Raw genomic sequence first — 18,633 nt, forward strand, 5'->3', positions numbered from 1 at the left:
TTTCAAAATGACTTTTGGGAACTGCAGAAAACGAGTTTAAAAAAATGAGCAAGTTATGTAAGTAGGAACAAATAGAAAAAAAAATCCAAGCTTTTTGTCCTTGAAAAGGCATAAAGAGAGGTTGGAATGAAACATAGCTGCCAGTCACCACCTGGCTGCATGGGGACGGGGGCAGAGTGGCTGGCACGGGGGCACAGGTGTCTTTGAAAACACATTTTATATTTCCTAAGAAGTTAATATGAATCTACAGATAACAGTTACTCAACATTTCCCTGAAAGCTTCAAATGATTGAAGATGAAAATACTGTGAGAAAGCTTAGAAAATTGCCCTGATATGAGATAATCACAAAGCATTTCCAATAGAGAAAAGTTTTCAGAAATTATAAGCACCTACTCCCTAATCACTGGCTGAGGGTAGTAATGAATATTGCGAATCGTCTGGGTTAAATGAAGTGTTGGGTGTCGAAGTCAGGGACTTGAGGTGAAGTGGATACAAGCCTGTGTGACTACTATTTTAATCCAACTTCAACATCAGTGTCAGGAAAGCAGTCTCTTCCGCCAGCACAAGCGAAGATGAATCTTCTGTTTTGTGTTAAACTTCATATTTGTATTGCTTTCTTCTCATGTTGAAAAAGACTGTAAGTTGGCAGTAGGTTATTTTTACAAAATGCTTTGTCTCCATCTATTAAACAACAACATTCAATCAGGTTTGCTAAAGAAGACAATATGTTCTTATTTCTTGACCACTGCAACAACATAAATTTTATCACGTTCTGTATTAGAATTCGGCAAATGATAGCTTATGGACCAATTTGGCCTACTGCTGCTTTTTACAGCATATCAGCTTAAAATGGTTTATATATATATAGTTTGCTTGGTTGTTTTTAATCTCAGGCTGTAAAATGGAAGTAATTTGGTAAAATATATCTTAGAATAATTTGTATTATATGATCAAGCTAATCAAAATGAGTATCAGCATTTTTGTACTGAATGAAATCATATCATTCTTGTAGAATAAGTAAGTTAACAACAGAAAATATGATATGATTATTTTTCTGATCCTGAAGTACACAGATTTTCATAAATATCATCTAAGATTAGGCACAATTATTAAAAAATATTAGTTTGCTAGTAAGAAAATCAATTATTTTGTCATTATAATTAATGAAAAATATTTCAGGAGCTGAGCTTTTAAACGCCTGCCCTCTACATGTTCATAGGGCTCGCATCCTGGTAGAATAATCACAGAAGTAAATGCACAGAAGTCACAGTGACTTTACAGAACATAACTGCCATGAATAATGAAAATCAACCATAATAACTTTTAATGTTTTCACTCTTTAAAACTTTAAATTATAAGAGTAACATATTTAAATTATAAGAGTAACAATCTATTCCTTATTCAAAGTTTGTGTATGTGTATTTACAGAGTATACGTATGTGTGTTTGAATTTATCATTAGCTGAGATCAATCCACTGGGGTAGGTCAGTTTTCATGTCTTGAGCCATAAAGGCTAAATATGCTTGAACAAAGCAATGAATTGAAGGGAGTGTCTTCAATCCTGCAATGTAATTGAGGGCATTAGAATTTACTTTTGAATAATCTGTATAAGAATCCTACTTGTTATTCTGTTTCATAATATCGAATGTGTATGATGATGATGGTGAGGTTGAGATGAAGAACAGAAAAGCATTAATTCCAGCATTTGTAGTTCCTGTTATTTTAGTGTTAAGACATTTTAATAAATAGCACCTTAATCTGGATAGACAACTCTAACTTCTTGACCATTTAAAAGTATTTATTGAAATATAAGTAATGGCAGGGAATGAACATTTTATCTCAATACTTGAAAAGATGCAGCATTATACTCATCTTTTAAAATTTCATTCAATTTGTTGGTGTGACATTGGTTAATTAGGTTAGATAAGTTTCAAGTATACAATTCTAGCATATATCATCTATATATTGCATTGTGTCTTCCCCACATAATGTCTTGTCTCCTTCCATATCCATATGTTTGACTCCCTTTACCCTCATCTTTTTAAAAGGAACAATAATATCCTTGAACTAATCATTCTGTAAAGAAAACATCACAGCCTGGAAACAGTCCAGTTAAATAGTCTCAGCTAAACAGACATACTTTCTTCAATTCTTAGTTACTTTCATTATCACTTCATTGTTCACTGAACTGTTTATTTTTTTCCTTCTGTTGCACAGTCATATTATCAGAGGGTTACTTGACCTTGAATTAAACACTTCACTTGCCACAGGTTGGTGTTTGGGGTGACCTTTCAAATCATACTGGCATTTTGGTAGTACTTTCAGTACAGACAAGTAAAGCATAATATCATGTTCTCAGGAAGATAAAATGTCACAATCCTTTTCCAAGTCATTAGGATGTCAGAAGCAATGCTTTTAAAACAAACTCACCTAACTAGAAATCTGTGAAACTCTGGAATAAGGCCAATTGGCTGAGTTCACAGCCAGTTGCTGCCCTACTGGCTGTCTCCTTATTGAACAGCATAGGCTAGAGGGGAAACAGGATGAAGGCAAATGCCAAGAGAAGCAATAAGAGAGAAGAAAATGTGTTTCAGATGGCAGGGTTTCTAGATGCTTTGGTAATTTCTCTTCGTCTTTTGTTCTCCAAGATTCCAGAGATAAGTTTGGGGAAATTTATTATTTTCACATTATAACTGCTCACTAAACCTACTCTATCAACCTTTTATTTGAATTAACTGAAGTCATAATTTGCCACTCTAATAAACAGAAAATTATACTGAATAAGAGATTCAGTGGTATTGAACTAATATACTCTCTGTCCTTGGAGAAATCAGTTCTATTTTCTGTGCCTCAATTTACTCTACTAGTACAGAAAAATCTCTATGGTTCTTTCTAGTCCTATAAGCTTATGAATCCATGAATTTTCTTAGGAAAATGAGAAACATATTTTCCTTTCTGAAGGCAGGCCTTTAATTATGATTTTTATTATAATAACTGCAAAGTGAGGTGGAGTTTTCATCTTTAATATGGATCTTTGGATGATATAAGTAAATGTTTATTTGTGATTTGACTTTGGGTGATGGATATACAAAATAATCAATAGTTCAAATGTTACAGAAATGTTTACCCAAAACCTATGTACTCTTATTGATCAATGTCACAGTGTTAAAATTAATTTTCTAAATAAAATTTAAAGAATTAAAAAATAAAACATCTATGAAAACAAAATCTTTATAAAATTAAATATTTATAAAAATAAGGTTTTCCATTGATTGTCTTCCTGCATTATCTTCTGCTGTTAGCTTTCTTCTCAATAGATGGTGCTGTTTTCTCAGAGACACTACTTATCTCATTCTTCATGAAAAGATCTGGGAAATTAGTATTACTCTTTAATAATCAATAACTAAAGAAACTAGACTTACAAGTAGAAAGAATCGATTATGAGCAACACACAGTGCCTAGATAATGAAAGCACAACGGGAAAATATATACATTGTTAAGTGACTAAAGAGATCTGCAGAAACCTGCAATATTTGCTGAATAGAAGCAAATGTTGTAACTAAACATGAAAATTCCACATTCCCTACATACATAGAACACATAAAACCCTTACTAGGAAGATCTTAAATCAGGGACCCTTTCAAACCTTGTAAAGGTTTGAAATCTTTATCTACTTTAACAAGAGGGAATATATAGTATTTCATATAACGAGTAGGATCTGAACACACACATCAACACTAACACGATCTACATCAATCTCAATTAATACTGAGAAGCCAGCACACTTCTTTGCCAAGGAAACCTGGAGCATCTGGGAAACAGAAAATGGGCCACACACACTTTAGAAATAATTCCCCTGGATAAAGTCAACTTTTTATTTTTTTAAGAGCAAGCATTACAACTTCCTATATAATAGTTTAAAATCCAGAATTATGCCGCTTTGGGCCGCTTCTAACTGGTTCCCCCTTCGGAGGAACTGAAATACAGCCTTGCCCTGCAATTCTTGGGAGCCCAGTTCAGTTTGTGACGCCCCTAGCAGGTCCGCAGCTGCCAACTGAAAACTGACCCAAGCAACACAACAGTCCTGTCTGTTAGAACGAAGCAACGTCGTGGAGAAACACAGGAAAACTTTCTCTAAGAGTATGGTGACCGCATGGAAGGAGCGGGCTCAGGGATGCTCTGAGGAGGGAAGAGGAGGGTGGGGACGTGGTACAGCAGAGTAAACGGAAACCAGCAGGAGCACGAAGGTTGCCCAGGTTCATCTCTGAAAAGGCCTGAGGAGACCTGGCCTCCCACTCAGAGGAAATAAACCAGAATTCTTCTACCATTATTCACAAATTACTGTTCACACAGCGCCTGCCAAAGGGATTGTGGGACTGGGTGGACAAACACTCTCTCTGCTCAGTATAAGAGAGATTTAAGATAGAGTTGTTGTTTTTTTTTTCTTGGCCTGAGCTTTATAACTTTAACCAAAGCAACTTCTCTGTTTCTGAAATTTTCGATTCCTCTTTATCAATGGGGAGAAAGTAGAAAAGTAAGATTTTGCACACAAACAGCAGCCAAGCGGTCGCCCCACATTCTCCCCGTTTCCCTCCCTCCCTCTCATTCTCCCGCCAAACCTTCTGCCTGGGGACTCGAGTGTCCCTTTCTGCCCCTATTCGCCACGGAACCCTCTCTCCGCGTGGAGGTCTGGCGCCTTCCTTACCTGACAATCACATACATGACCAGGAAGTTTCCGAAGAGACCCACCACGCACACGATGGAGTAGAGGGCCATGATGGTGACGGCCGTGACCATGGAAGGGCTGCTGGTTGGAGGGCACAGGCTGTCGCTGCCGCCCAGGTCGGTGCGGTTCAGACCGCACGGGTCGGACAGGTTGCCATCCAAGTGGGAGAAGTTGACCCAGGAACCGGGACTCGGTGCCGAGGCGCAGCTGGCGTGCGCGAAGGGATCGGTGCAGTTGCTGGCGTTCCGAGGGCCGGCGGCGCTGTCCATGGTGCTGGGACCACGCTGGGAGGTAACCGCGAGCGCCCGGACTTTTCAGGTTCCGCGCTTCTCGCTCAGCCTCTTCCTCTGCCGCTGCCACTGCCGGGGCTCCTGCTATTTCTTACGGAGCTCTGCCTGCCCTGCCGGTTGCAGACAGGAGCGTCAGGCTGGAGGGGAGAACTGAGCTTCTGACATTATCTTCTGCGTGCAGCCCCCTCCCACCTTAGTAGTACAGAGAGTCGTCCCCAACCCCACACCGCTAGGGGGTGGGGGGGGGGAGGGCAGTGAGGGATTCGGAGGCTGGAGGGAAGGGACACGAGAGAAGGGGTGGGTTCTGCGCAAAGCGATCCAACGAGGTGTTCTCCCCGCTAGGCGCTCATCTGTGCAAACGTCTCTAAGGAGGTGCGGAAGGGAGAAGGGAGTTGAAGGAAGGGGTGGGGAGTGAGACAGACAGACAGTTCGGTTTTGACAGCAGTAACGCTTAAAAAGGGGGGCTGACATCACTCTATTTTTCCAGTGCCGTTTTCTCTGTATAATACGACAGGGAAGACAGCCTCACGCAGGACTCGAGCAGTCCTCATACCCCAACACTCTCCCATCCCTACTGCCTACCGCAGTCACTTGGGGCAGGAGGCGCACGTTTCTCTTCTCTAGTCTTTCTTCCTGCACATTCAGAAAACGGTAACTGTTTAACGTCCCTTACTGGGAATTGCCAACCCTTCAAACCTTCTTGAAACTAGGGTTGTCTTTTCTCCGAAAAAGAAATGAGAAATGTATATAAACTTTTGTGGATGAAACCTATCATTTTACTCTCCAGTCCGTAGATTTCTTTTCGAGGAGAAGATCTAGTTGCACCTGATTTCTGTCCGTTGGGGAAGAGGCACCAGAACTAGCTATAGAAATCAGGTTGTGGCATCCATAAAAGTCAACCAAAGATAATGCTTAACCTACCCATCTTAAACCTCATAGATCCACTTGGAATTATTAATCATCCATTTTATCTCTAAACTTCCTACATGGACATGGGCTTTGCAGTAGAATGGTGTCAAAACCGAACAACATTTGCATCAACTCAGTCTATTTTCTTGTGTAGAGGCTCCAGGAGGAACCTCATAGATACTTAAATTGAGTGATCCACACAACAGTGAGGAATATTGATATATTTTAAAATGTGATACCTCATTTCTAAGTCTGTAAATACTTCTATTTTACAAATAAATTTGTAAATCAACCATGGGTAAGGTTTTGTTTTCTCTCTCTTTTTTTGTAAAATTAATTCTAATTCTGAGGTCATTCTCACTTTTATACATGTGTATATTTGTGCATATATGTATTTTTTAATACCAAGCATTGTCAATAAATACCCCCAATTGGTTATTGAAGGTTATACTCTTAAGGAAGCAGTGAGTAGGGTAGGTTAGAAAGTTTGGAAGGCCATGGGTAAACTCTAATGATAGTAAGCTATTTTGCCAGTCTTTAGTGTGTTTTTTTTTTATCCATTTCCATGAAAGGGTATACTTAAAGTAATAAAATTTTATTTAGATCTCCTAGAGACTAATTACCTTACCACATTTTGTCCTACGAAGTAATGTGTGAGTTTACTGACATTGAACTGAAATCTGTCTACCATTATTCATTGTTCTCTTGAGGACACAGAGAACCAGTCTGAGCTTACATCATGTGAACAACAAATGAGTACAACATAATCAGCCCTGGCCTTGGAGCCAAATCATTCAGTGAATCTTAGATTTGTAACCTCTTAACTATATGAGCTTGGATGTGCTACTTTATCTAACTGATGATAGTTTTCTTATTAGTAAAAAAAATGTTAATACTTCCTATGACTGTTATTAGAATTAAATGAGATACACAACACAACAGTAGTTTTTTTTAAATAAATAACCTTTATTATTATTATTATTATTATTATTACTATAGTTTATGGATAGAAAATAATGTAGTAGTTTCTTCTGCAAGGTAAACCTTAGCTTCCTTTGACTGTTCTTATAAGATGCAGTTTTGTGTTTTTTCTGCAGTTTTGCCTCTTTTCTGCTCACATCCCAGTTTGTCTATCTGTTCCTCAAGTACAGCTCCAGAACTAAGAACAGTGCCCTAACCTTGACCCGACCAATAAAAACTGAGCAAGATTATACACTTTGTCTTTCTACCAGTATAGTTATTGGGAGGTTCCAACCCCCGCCCCCCAACACACCTTTTTTAAGGTAACATGGCTCTCTTGAGTCTCCTCAGACTTAGTACTGACAAAATTCCCTAAACATGATCTTAGCCGGTTTGACAAATACGTATTACAGATCTACTCTGGACCAATGCTGGAGTTGAGAATGATACCTACAATTGTTTTTGAACACAGGAGCTCAGTTCTTGTACCTGAGGAGTCACATTTTCTTTCTATAAATGTATGGTTGTTTTAGAGGGGTCTCAACAGTATAGGTCTTTATTTTAAAATTATATCTTGTTTGATGCAGCTCATGATTTAAATTTAGCAAGGCCTTTTGGAATAGTGATTGTTATCTCTTATGTGCATGCTTCCTACTTTATATCTTTATATTATATATAAACATACATATTATAGAATAAGTTTTCTAATGGTAAGCCTGCTTACTACATGATACTTAATGCACAGTGGACTTTGTTCCTTTTGCTGCCTGTCTGTGTGTACCTGTATAATATTTTATTTAATTGAAAATAATTAGCATATTTTTTCTTTTTTTCTTTCTTTCTTTTTTTCTGAAGCTGGAAACGGGGAGGCAGTCAGACAGACTCCCGCATACACCCGACCGGGATCCACCCGGCACACCCACCAGGGGGCGATGCTCTGCCCATCCAGGGCTTCACTCTGTTGCGACCAGAGCCACTCTAGCGCCTGGGGCAGAGGCCAAGGAGCCATCCCCAGCGCCCGGGCCATCTTTGCTCCAATGGAGCCTTGGCTGCGGGAGGAGAAGAGAGAGACAGAGAGGAAGGAGGGGGGGGGTGGAGAAGCAAATGGGCGCTTCTCCTATGTGCCCTGGCCGGGAATCGAACCCGGGTCCCCCGCACGCCAGGCCGACGCTCTACCGCTGAGCCAACCGGCCAGGGCCAATTAGCATATTTTTTATAAAAGCTATGGACTGAATATTTGTGTTCCCCCAAAATATGTATGTTGAAATCCTGATTTTCAATGTGATGATATTAGGAGATGGGTGTCTTTGGGAGGTAATTAGGTCATGAGGGTAGAGATTTCATGAAGGGTATTATTTCCCTTGTGAAAGCAACTTCAGAAAATTCTCTAGCTCTCTTTCCACCCATAATACAATGAAAAGACAGCAGTTTGCAACCCAGAAGAGAGCCCTCAGCAGAATTTGACCATGCTGGCAGCAGGATATCAGAAATCTAGGCTCCAGACTGTGAGAAATAAATTTTTGTTGCTTGTAAGCCATTCAATTGTGGTATTCTGTTATAGCTGCCCAGATTGACTAAGATAACATTGTCTAAAATAATCTGAGTGATTTTTAAAAATAAAACACTTTTATAAATACCTTAATGACAAATTAAAAAAACCTCAGTATATTATGTTAATCAGTCAGGACTTAAATGTATAGACATATAACCTGGCCATGTGCTTTTTCTTCTAGAATTAGTCAAAGAGCAGCTCAATTCCTATTGTCCTTCTCTGAAAACAGAATTTGTTTTTCATTCTATTTTATAAAAAATATTATTGTACAGATTAAGCATTTGACTTTTGTGCTTCAACTATATATTTTAACAGAAATTTGATGGTTTTTTTTTCCTGTTACCCTTTCTAAGGTTTCATTAAGGGTAGCTATTTATCTATTTTAAATACAGAATTTTCTGGACATTATTGCAAGTATTTTCTTAAATTGTACTAACATCTCATTCATTGTATCTCACATCTGTTCAATATACAATTTGGAAAAATAGAGAATGGATATAACTTCTCTTTCAAGTATATTAAGACAGCTTTGAGAAACCCAGGAAAGGGCTGTTAGAGAAATAACTAATTAATACCACTAACATATAGTATAAATGATTTCAAATTATAGCTTGCATTATTTCTTAGTTGCTACATAAGGTGTTCTTTCTTTTCTCTGTAATCACACATTTTCAACTGGAATGATCTTAAGTCTACTGTGAAACTTCAGGTCTCTTGTGAAAGAAGGTGATTTCTAAGTACATGAGTCAATTTACTACAAGGCAAGTTATTTTATGTAACATATAACACTTAATTTCTATTATAGGTTATCTAAATAATAAAAATATCTGCCTTTTTGTTGATAATTCTTGCATAGCTTAGATTTTCTATTTGGAAAAAGAAAAACATTTCTATCAGTTAAAATTTAAAATTTAACATTGATATCAAACCCATATACATTTTTTTCATAAAAATACTTACTTCAAAGCAATGCATTTAGTAATAGCTAGCATGGATGTACGCAAGTGCTAAAAGTTACTCCTTTTTCTTGAATTTCAAAATATATATATTGGCTTTAGTTATTTTTGTAATTGCCATTATCCCACACTTACTGTGGTAGCTCAGTCTTGATTTTTTTTGAGAGTAGCTGTTACTGGAACACATAATTAACATCTATTAATGTGGAATGCAGACACAAGTACTATGCATGAAACTATTACAGTGGTTTAAAGCTTAGGAAAAAAGGGGATATTCCAGGTTTTATTGGAAGAAAATTTTTTGTATTTGTTTACAAATATATCCTACATTAGCTAACATCCAATTTATGTAACTAATAAAAATGTAAATGAATTATGATACAACACTATCTTTGATCACTGTATTGTTGTGTAAACATCCAGTGACTTTGTCAGATATCTTTATTTATATGGTAAAAATAAAACAGAAAAAAGAGAAACTTTAAAACTGCCTCAGCCTAATAAACCCAAAGAAAGACATCTGAGATGAGTGGGAAAAACCCTGCACTTTAAATCAAAAAGCAATTCAAAATCTAGTCACTGCTATTTACTTCCTTGTGACTTAGATATATTACTCATGCTTCTAGATACTTGGTTTTCTGTTCTGAAAAATAAAAATATGAGAATCAACTTCAAGGAAGTTTTGCAGGACTACTTTATATATATAAGAATTTACCCTTTGCCTCTGGCTTTTTATATCTTGTCTAATGTGACCTGGAGATTAACAAGAAGAATTATTGAAAATATTACATAATATTTAATAGTATAGAGTGAACCTTAAAAGACTTAATTCTTTTAAGGGACTGATGATGGTATCTATGACTCCAACTCAATCAACTCTTTTGAATAATTCATCCAAGGGCTAGTTTAAGTGATTCATAGGTCTAAATATTTTCTTAAAATCTGAAACCTTATTTCAATTTGAGTCTTTCTCTTCAATTTCCATGACATAAAATGGCTATTACTCTAGTATAGTCTCTCATTGCTTTATATTTAGACAAACGGTTATCCAATATTTTTTTATCTTAAGACCATACATATACAATTAATGAGTCAAAAAGTTTTTATTTATGAGGATTATTTTATAACAACTTATTACATTAGAAATTAAAACAAAATTAAAAAAACCTTCTTTATCAATTCATTTAAAATAACAATAAACCTATTTATTACATGTAAACATAATATTTTTTTAAGAAAAAAAATGCCCCTATGTTTTCCCAAATAATAAAATATTTAGTGAGGAGAGCAGCACTGTTTTACACAATGTAATCAGTTTTAATGTCTAGTTTGACCTGTAAACTGACATAGTGATGAAATATAGCAGTCCTTCACTAAAAATTTCTGACCAGGCAGTTGCTCAGTGGTTAGAGTATCGGCCTGGAATGCTGAAGACCCAGATTTGAAACCCCGAGGTCACTGGCTTGAGTGTGGGATCATCTGGCTTGAGCACAGGCTCACCAGCTTGGGCTTGGGGTTACCAGCTTGAGCGTGGGATCATAGATGTGACCGCATGATTGCTAGCTTGAACCCAAAGGTCACTGGCTTGAAGCCTAAGGTCGCTGACTTGAACCTAAGGTCAGTGGCTTGAGCAAGGAGTCATTGGCTCAACTGGAGCCCCTCAGTCAAGGCACGTATGAGAAAGGAATCAATGAACAACTAAGGTGCTCCAATGAAGAATTGATGCTTCTCATCTTTCTTTCTTCCTGTCTCTGTATCTCTCTCTATCTCTCAAATAAATAAATAAATAAATAAATAAATAAATAAATAAATAACAAGACATTTCTGTAACAACTGATTGGTAGGAGAGCAGTAAAGACCAATGGTTAGATGCATTTTAGACATGGAACAGAGTATCTCAGAACTTCAATTGATTGGTCATTTTTTTTCCTTAAAGACACTTAGTCAAAAAAATAAAGTAGTTTCAATGAAAAATTTTTATATGAAAATTAAGAGGCTGCATTTTGACATAAGATTTAAGAAGACAAACTCTGACTTATAGAATTTTTGATGGGATTAAACTATCATATATTTGTCTATAATTTTTCTCATTGTATCTTTTTTGATTTCCCTTAACAATGGTTTGTAGTTTTCATTATATAAGTATTTTACATTCTTTGTTATGTTTATTCCTAGGTATTTTATTTTTTTGTTACAATCGTGAAGGGGATTATTTTTGAGTTTGTTCTCAAATGTTTCATTGTTGGCATATAGAAAGGCTATGGACTTTTTTTTTTTTTTTTTTTGTATTTTTCCGAAGTTGGAAACGGGGAGGCAGTCAGACTCCTGCATGCGCCCGACCAGGATCCACCCGGCATGTCCACCAGGGGGCGATCCTCTGCCCATCTTGGGGCTCACTCTGCCACAATCAGAGCCATTCTAGCGCCTGAGGCAGAGGCCACAGAGCCATCCTCAGCGCCCGGGCAAACTTTGCTCCAATGGAGCCTTGGCTGCAGGAGGGGAAGAGAGAAACAGAGAGGAAGGAGAGGGGGAGGGGTGGAGAAGCAGATGGGCGCTTCTCCTGTGTGCCCTGGCCGGGAATCGAACCTGGGACTCCTGCATGCCAGGCCAATGCTCTACCACTGAGCCAACTGGCCAGGGCTGCTATGGACTTTTGTTTGTTAATTTTGTATCCTGCGACCTTACTGTATTGGCTTATTGTTTCTAGTAGTCTTTTTGTAGATTCTTTGGGGTTTTCGATGTATAGGATCATACCATCTGCAAAAAGTGATACCCTTACTTCTTCTTTTCCGATATGAATGCCTTTTATTTCTTTGTCTTGTCTGATTGCTCTGGCTAGAACCTCTAGCACCACATTAAATAAGAGTGGAGAGAGTGGACAACCCTGTCTTGTTCCTGATTTTAGGGGGAAAGCCTTCAGTTTTGTGCCATTTAATATGATGTTAGCTGATGGTTTGTCATATATGGCCTTTATCATGTTGAGATATTTTCCTTCTATACCCATTTTGTTGAGAGTCTTAAACATAAAATTGTGTTGTATTTTATCGAAAGCCTTTTCTGCATCTATTGATAAGATCATGTGGTTTTTGTTCTTTGTTTTGTTGATATGGTGTATTACGTTAACCGTTTTACGTATGTTGAACCATCCTTGAGATTCTGGGATGAATCCCACTTGATCATGATGTATTATTCTTTTAATATGTTGTTGTATTTGAATTGCTAGTATTTTGTTTAATATTTTAGCATCTGTATTCATTAGAGATATTGGTCTGTAGTTTTCTTTTTTTGTGCTGTCCTTGCCCGGTTTTGGTATGAGGGTTATGTTGGCCTCATAAAATGTGTTTGGAAGTATTGCTTCTTCTTCAATTTTTTGGAAGACTTTGAGTAGAATAGGAACCAAGTCTTCTTTGAATGTTTGATAGAATTCGCTAGTATAACCGTCTGGGCCTGGACTTTTATTTTTGGGGAGGTTTGTCTATAATTTTTGTTTTTCTATTATTGCTTTTAATGTAAAATTAAAACAAACTTCTGATAACCCTAGTAATAACTTACATTTAGATATTTTTGCAAGTGCCATTTCACTCATTAGATAGATACTGTACCTTTCCTTTGTATGTATCCATTTGCAGTTTCAGAAAGATGCATTAGTATATATAACTTAACTGCCTTATATTTTATATTTTCTGTGATTTTTTTCTATAGAAACAATAAATATATATATTTAAAGTTGTTTTTGACTGTAGATTATACTCATCTTCATAAATCTTTTTCTCTTTTCAGTGAATAGGTTGCACAAAATACAATGTATGGTAATAACTATCACCCAAATCGCTTCTCCAGTCTCCCTATACTTTCCAAATATTGTGGGAAAATATCCCAGAATTTTTTTTACTATAAACACATTTTCTAGGGGGGAAAGATGACTGCATATCTTTGATTAATATTATCTAGTGTCTCTTTTTTTAAGCTTATAGTTTTACTTTCCCTAGGCATACAGTAAGCCTTTTGATGTAAGCAAACACTTCCAACCTCATTCTTAAAAATATGCTACTATTAAAATTGTAATTGTTAAAGGGATCAGACATAGTCCTATTTATAATTTAAAACATTTTTCTGAGCATAAAAGAACATTTCTAAAATCCTAGGGTCTAGCCTGACCAGGTGGTGTCACAGTAGATAGAGCATCAGACTGGGAAGCAAAGGACACAGGTTTGAAACCCTGAGGTCAAGGGCTTAAGCGCAGGCTAATCTGGTTTGAGCAAGACTCACCAGGTTGAGCCCAACTTTGCTGGCTTGAGCAAGGGTCACTCAATCTTCTGGAGCCCCCGGTCAAGTCACATATGAGAGAGCAATCAATGAACAACTAAGGTGCCACAACAAGGAATTGATGCTTCTCATTTCTTTCCCTTCCTGTCTGTCTGTTTCTATCTGTCCCTCTCTCTGTCTCTGTCACAAAAATAAATAAATAAATAAATAAATAAATAAATAAATAAATAAAGCAAGCCAGCCAGCCTAGGGTCTACATAATACCTTATTTTATTTCCTTAATTAAGTGTAAGAACCTCAAGAGCAGAAACCAGGATTTACTGTTCTTCATAAATATGTTAAAAAGTATCTTCTTAAATGTAAGTGTGGCACTGGATGGTTGGCTCAGCAGTAGAGCATCAGCCTGGCATGTGAATTTCCTCGGTTGGATTCCCAATCAGGGTACACAGGAGAAACAACCGTCTGCTTCTTTATCCCTTCACCTCCCCACTCTCTCTATCTCTCTTATTCTATAGCCATGGCTTGGTTGGAGCAAGTTGGCTGTGGGTGCTGAGAATGGCTCCATGGCCTCACACAGCTCCAGATGGGCAGAGCATTGCTCCATAGGGGGTTACTGGGTGGATCCTGTAGGGGCACATGCTGGAGTCTGTCTCTCTGCATCCTCCCTTCTCACTTAAGAAAAAACAATGTAAATGTATATACATGGCTACCTAGAGGAAGCTCTCAGCAGGGTACAGTATGTCAAGTATTTTATGACTTTTTTTAAATTTTATGACTTTTTTTAATTTTTTTAAGACTTTATTCATTTTAGAGAGGAGAGAAGGAGGAGGAGGAGGAGGAGGAGGAGAGAGAGAGAGAGAGAGAGAGAGAGAGAGAGAGAGAGGAGGGGAGGAGCAAGAAGCATCAACTCCCATATGTGCCTTGACCAGGTAATCCCAGGGTTTTGAACCGGCGACCTCAGCATTCCAGGTCGACACTTTATCCACTGCGCCACCACAGGTCAGGCAAATTTTATGACTTTTTAAGGAAATATACCTGAATATAAGTAAGAACGTGTCTCTTTTTTTTTTTTTAATTTTTTTTCTGTATTTTTCTGAAGCCGGAAACGGGGAGAGACAGTCAGACGGACTCCCACATGCACCCGACTGGGATCCACTCGGCACACCCACCAGGGGGCGACGCTCTGCCCACCAGGGGGCGATGCTCTGCCCCTCCGGGGCATCGCTCTGTTGTGACCAGAGCCACTCTAGCGCCTGGGGCAGAGGCCGAGGAGCCATCCCCAGCGCCCGGGCCATCTTTGCTACAGTGGAGCCTCGGCTGCAGGAGAGGAAGAGAGAGACAGAGAGGAAGGAGAGGGGGAGGGGTGGAGAAGCAGATGGGCGCTTCTCCTGTGTGCCCTGGCCGGGAATTGAACCCGGGACTTCTGCACGCCAGGCCGACGCTCTACCACTGAGCCAATCGGCCAGGGCAAGAACATGTCTCTTAAAATATTTCCTGATTGGGAACCACAGAATTATCAACGGTAGCCCATAATATTTCTCATAAAAATGTCCTCTGGAACAGTGCTTCCTTTATAATTACTGGCATAGTCTTTAATATAGCTACAAGTGTTACAGTCTTCATAACTTCAGAAATTCTGTAAGTAGGGTGAATTGATTTTCTGATATAAAAAATAATAAAGAACCAAATTTATGTAGTATACTTATATAATTTCATTTTGAGTTTAAAAAGATAGCCTTAGAGTATATGGAGATACATTTTAAAAATAATTGGCTTGTACAGTTTTTGGAGACCAATTCAGGATTAGTTCTTGAAAAAACAAGTATTTCTAGAAGTATATATATAATCTTATAAAATGATCATTTTGAAAAATTACTTTCATTTACATTATCATGTTCTAAATGCTTAATTTTTTTAAAAAAAGAAAACAATGTATTGCATATTGCGTGCATACTAATTTAGAAAATATTGGTCTATAAATATTAAAATATTTTTTATCAATTTTAATGTGGTGACATTGATAAATCAGGGTACATATGTTCAGAGAAAACATGAAAATATTTTAAGGAAAGGTTGGAGCGTAAAGGGGAATTTTTAGATAAACAAATGTATATTTGAGCTCAGTGAAGCCTCATAGATGTGATATATAGGCTTGTACATAAAGAAAGGGAAGCTATAAACTGGATCAATAATATGGTAATATTGTCAAAAAAAGTGGTGATATAATGAAAAAATTTTTTGTGCATGAGAAGTTACATGATCACTAAGAGAAGGGGATGTTAATGGGGTGGAGGCGGTGTGCATGGGAGAAGAGCTCAGGGCTGGATCTAAGGATGAAGGACTTGGTGCTGAGACAGAAATGTTTTCTTTTCCTAAGAATGTATGAAACTTGAAGAGAAAAGTGGTTTTCAGTCTAGGCATAGTAGTGTTTTTGGAACTTAAGTACTCATCACTGGGCCTAAAGTTTGGATAAGAGAATGATACTGCTTAGAAGAAAACTAATGCTTTCTTCTGGGACAATATAAGTGACTTCTTTTATTTTTATTATTTACCATAATTGTAATAGATTTTAGACTCCCATATTTTCAATGAGCAGGACCAGAAAGGACAGGAAAGGGAGTTGCTGGGCCGCAACAGAAAATGAGAAAGGACTTTGAACCCAGCAATATGTTCTTCATGGGAAAAAAATTCTCTTCTCTGTTTACATGTATGTAGGTCCCAGCAGCTGAATGTTAAACAAAAGCCAAAAGAAATCGAATCTTTTGTGTGTTCCTTGGATCGTGGCTTGATTAGCCACATTATTCCACATGGTGACTAGTTAAGTGTTTTTCACGTGGTATATATTCATAAATATGTACTGCTCAGACGACTGAGCAGTTGACTTATTTGTCTAAATGGTTTGAGTGAGTAGATGACAAAGGACACAGCACAGCTGTATAGTAACACAGATTTCCATTTAAGTGATCTGATTTGATTTTCAGAACAACCCAGATGTGATGTATTCAGTAGGAATTATTTTATTTCCATTTTAGTAATTCAGAAACTGAAGGTCAAATTATTTCAACAACTTTACAATGGTCACCTGAATGGAAAATAGAATGGAGACTTGAGGAATTTAGATTTTAGGGAGGCATTATGATTCCTTCTGTCTTCTTTCTTCAATCTTTTCTTATGAGTATGAATAAGATGTTTTCCGGGAGGCCATTTTATGGCAGGTACTGTGTTGGATGACTTACCTAAAATAACCCTATGAGATAGGCACTATCATGAATTGCTCTATCCAGGTGAGTAATCTAGGTTCTGTGAGAAGGGAGAAATTCTTAAATCACAACATTCTGTCATTGGTGTCATGTACACATAAGCACCAGTGACATGAAAAGTCTAGAGGAGATACTGACCATCCTAATTACCTGGGTTTATACACATGGCCAAATACACTATGAACATATCAAATGTTGGGTATATTTTTGGCCAATAAATAATATTGACATATTTATTTAATCAATATTTATTGGACAACATCTCTTTGCCAGACACTGGATCCAGGCAGGTCTAGATGAAAAGAGTGACCAAGTCCTGCTTTAATGGAGCTCACATTCTAGAAGGAAGGAGGGAAGAAGAGTTAGGGGGCTGAGGAGAAAGAGGGAGCATACAAATTAGTTTATGACATAATGTCAGATGGTGATAAGCAAAGTCCTAGGCAATAAACCCAAGTCAATTTTGTGTCAAAATCAGATTGATAGTCCAATGAGGAAATATATTGAAATATTTGTATTTGATTATATAAATGAGATCATAGCCATTAAAAGAATACACCTCAACCTTATTTTCATTTCCTTACATGATTATCAACTATTGAGTTTTCATTTTTAAAGAACTTTATTTGGGGCTGATAACCTGATTTTCAATGTATCAACTTTCCACTGGTCTCAGTCTTCTTCTCTATTGTAGCATAGTGCACCTTTCATAGTGAAAAAGACAGTTCACATAGGCCAAAATATGTTACGTTTGAATAATTGTAAAAAATAATTTAATGCTATGTTACAAATGTTATTGGAATTTCCAGACTTGAAAATTACTTTCAATATAAATTATTCAAATTCAGTTCTCAAACTTATTAAAAATGTGCTTATCAGCAAAAAAGCAATTTAAATTACTAGTATAAATTATACAAGGCGAAGGTACATTCTAAAGAAGTTCAGCTTCACTCTACCCACCACCTTCTTCCCTGACTTAAAGATAAGTACTTTAAAAATTTTTGTTTTCTCTCAAAATTTTTATCATAATCATGTATATATACTAATACTGCCCCTCTTTCATTTTTAGATAACTGTTAGCACAACATGCATTTTTATTTTCTCATTGCTTTCTTATGACCTTTTTTTTTGCATGTTAATTGTATAATCTGCTTCTTTAATAAGTTTTTTTCTGGGGATAGCATAGTGTCATATGTAGAAATATTTTTCATTCTATTTTAGAGCTGTAAATACTCTTTGTGAGGCTGTAGCATAGTTTATTCAACTAGTCCTTTTTTAATGGACATTTGAGTTGTTTTCATGTTTTTGCCATATTTTTCATACCTTTTTCCAGTGTGTTTATAGATAGATTCTTGGAGTTATTAATTTATTTATGATGTTAATTTCTCTTATCTAATCATGATATAACTTTGTTTACATTTACTTTTGTGTCTTTTCAGAGTGTTTTATAGATTTCATCACAGAGGTATAGATATTTCTTGGTAAAGTTTAGATTATATATCTTTTATTATTGTTACTATTATGTCTTGCTGTTGCAAATGTGGTGTTTCTTTCCATTATATCTTTTATTTGGTTATATTTATATGTGTAGAATATTGCTTTACTGATGTTAACATTTTATCCTTGCTATTTTGTTACATGCTCTTATTTTTAATGGAGATTTTTTTATTTTAGAGAATTTCAATTCATATAATGGGGTTACCTATTTTAAATTAT

The 18,633-nt window shown here is 36.8% G+C and overlaps 1 protein-coding gene across 2 annotated transcripts in view; it reads right to left on the bottom strand.

The window, feature by feature from the left end:
* OPRM1 (opioid receptor mu 1) overlaps nt 1-5,134 on the bottom strand; it is a 41,869-nt gene extending 36,735 nt beyond the window's left edge. For both annotated transcript variants that reach the window (XM_066372958.1, XM_066372959.1), the window contains exon 1: nt 4,707-5,134. In XM_066372958.1, the coding sequence (XP_066229055.1) occupies nt 4,707-4,996 (290 nt within the window). In that variant the 5' untranslated portion in view covers nt 4,997-5,134. The remainder of the gene's footprint in view (nt 1-4,706) is intronic.
* Nucleotides 5,135-18,633: the final 13,499 nt, after the last annotated feature.

Source organism: Saccopteryx leptura, chromosome 3 (genome assembly GCF_036850995.1).
Source record: "Saccopteryx leptura isolate mSacLep1 chromosome 3, mSacLep1_pri_phased_curated, whole genome shotgun sequence".
In the NCBI taxonomy this organism is placed as follows: Eukaryota; Metazoa; Chordata; class Mammalia; order Chiroptera; family Emballonuridae; genus Saccopteryx; species Saccopteryx leptura.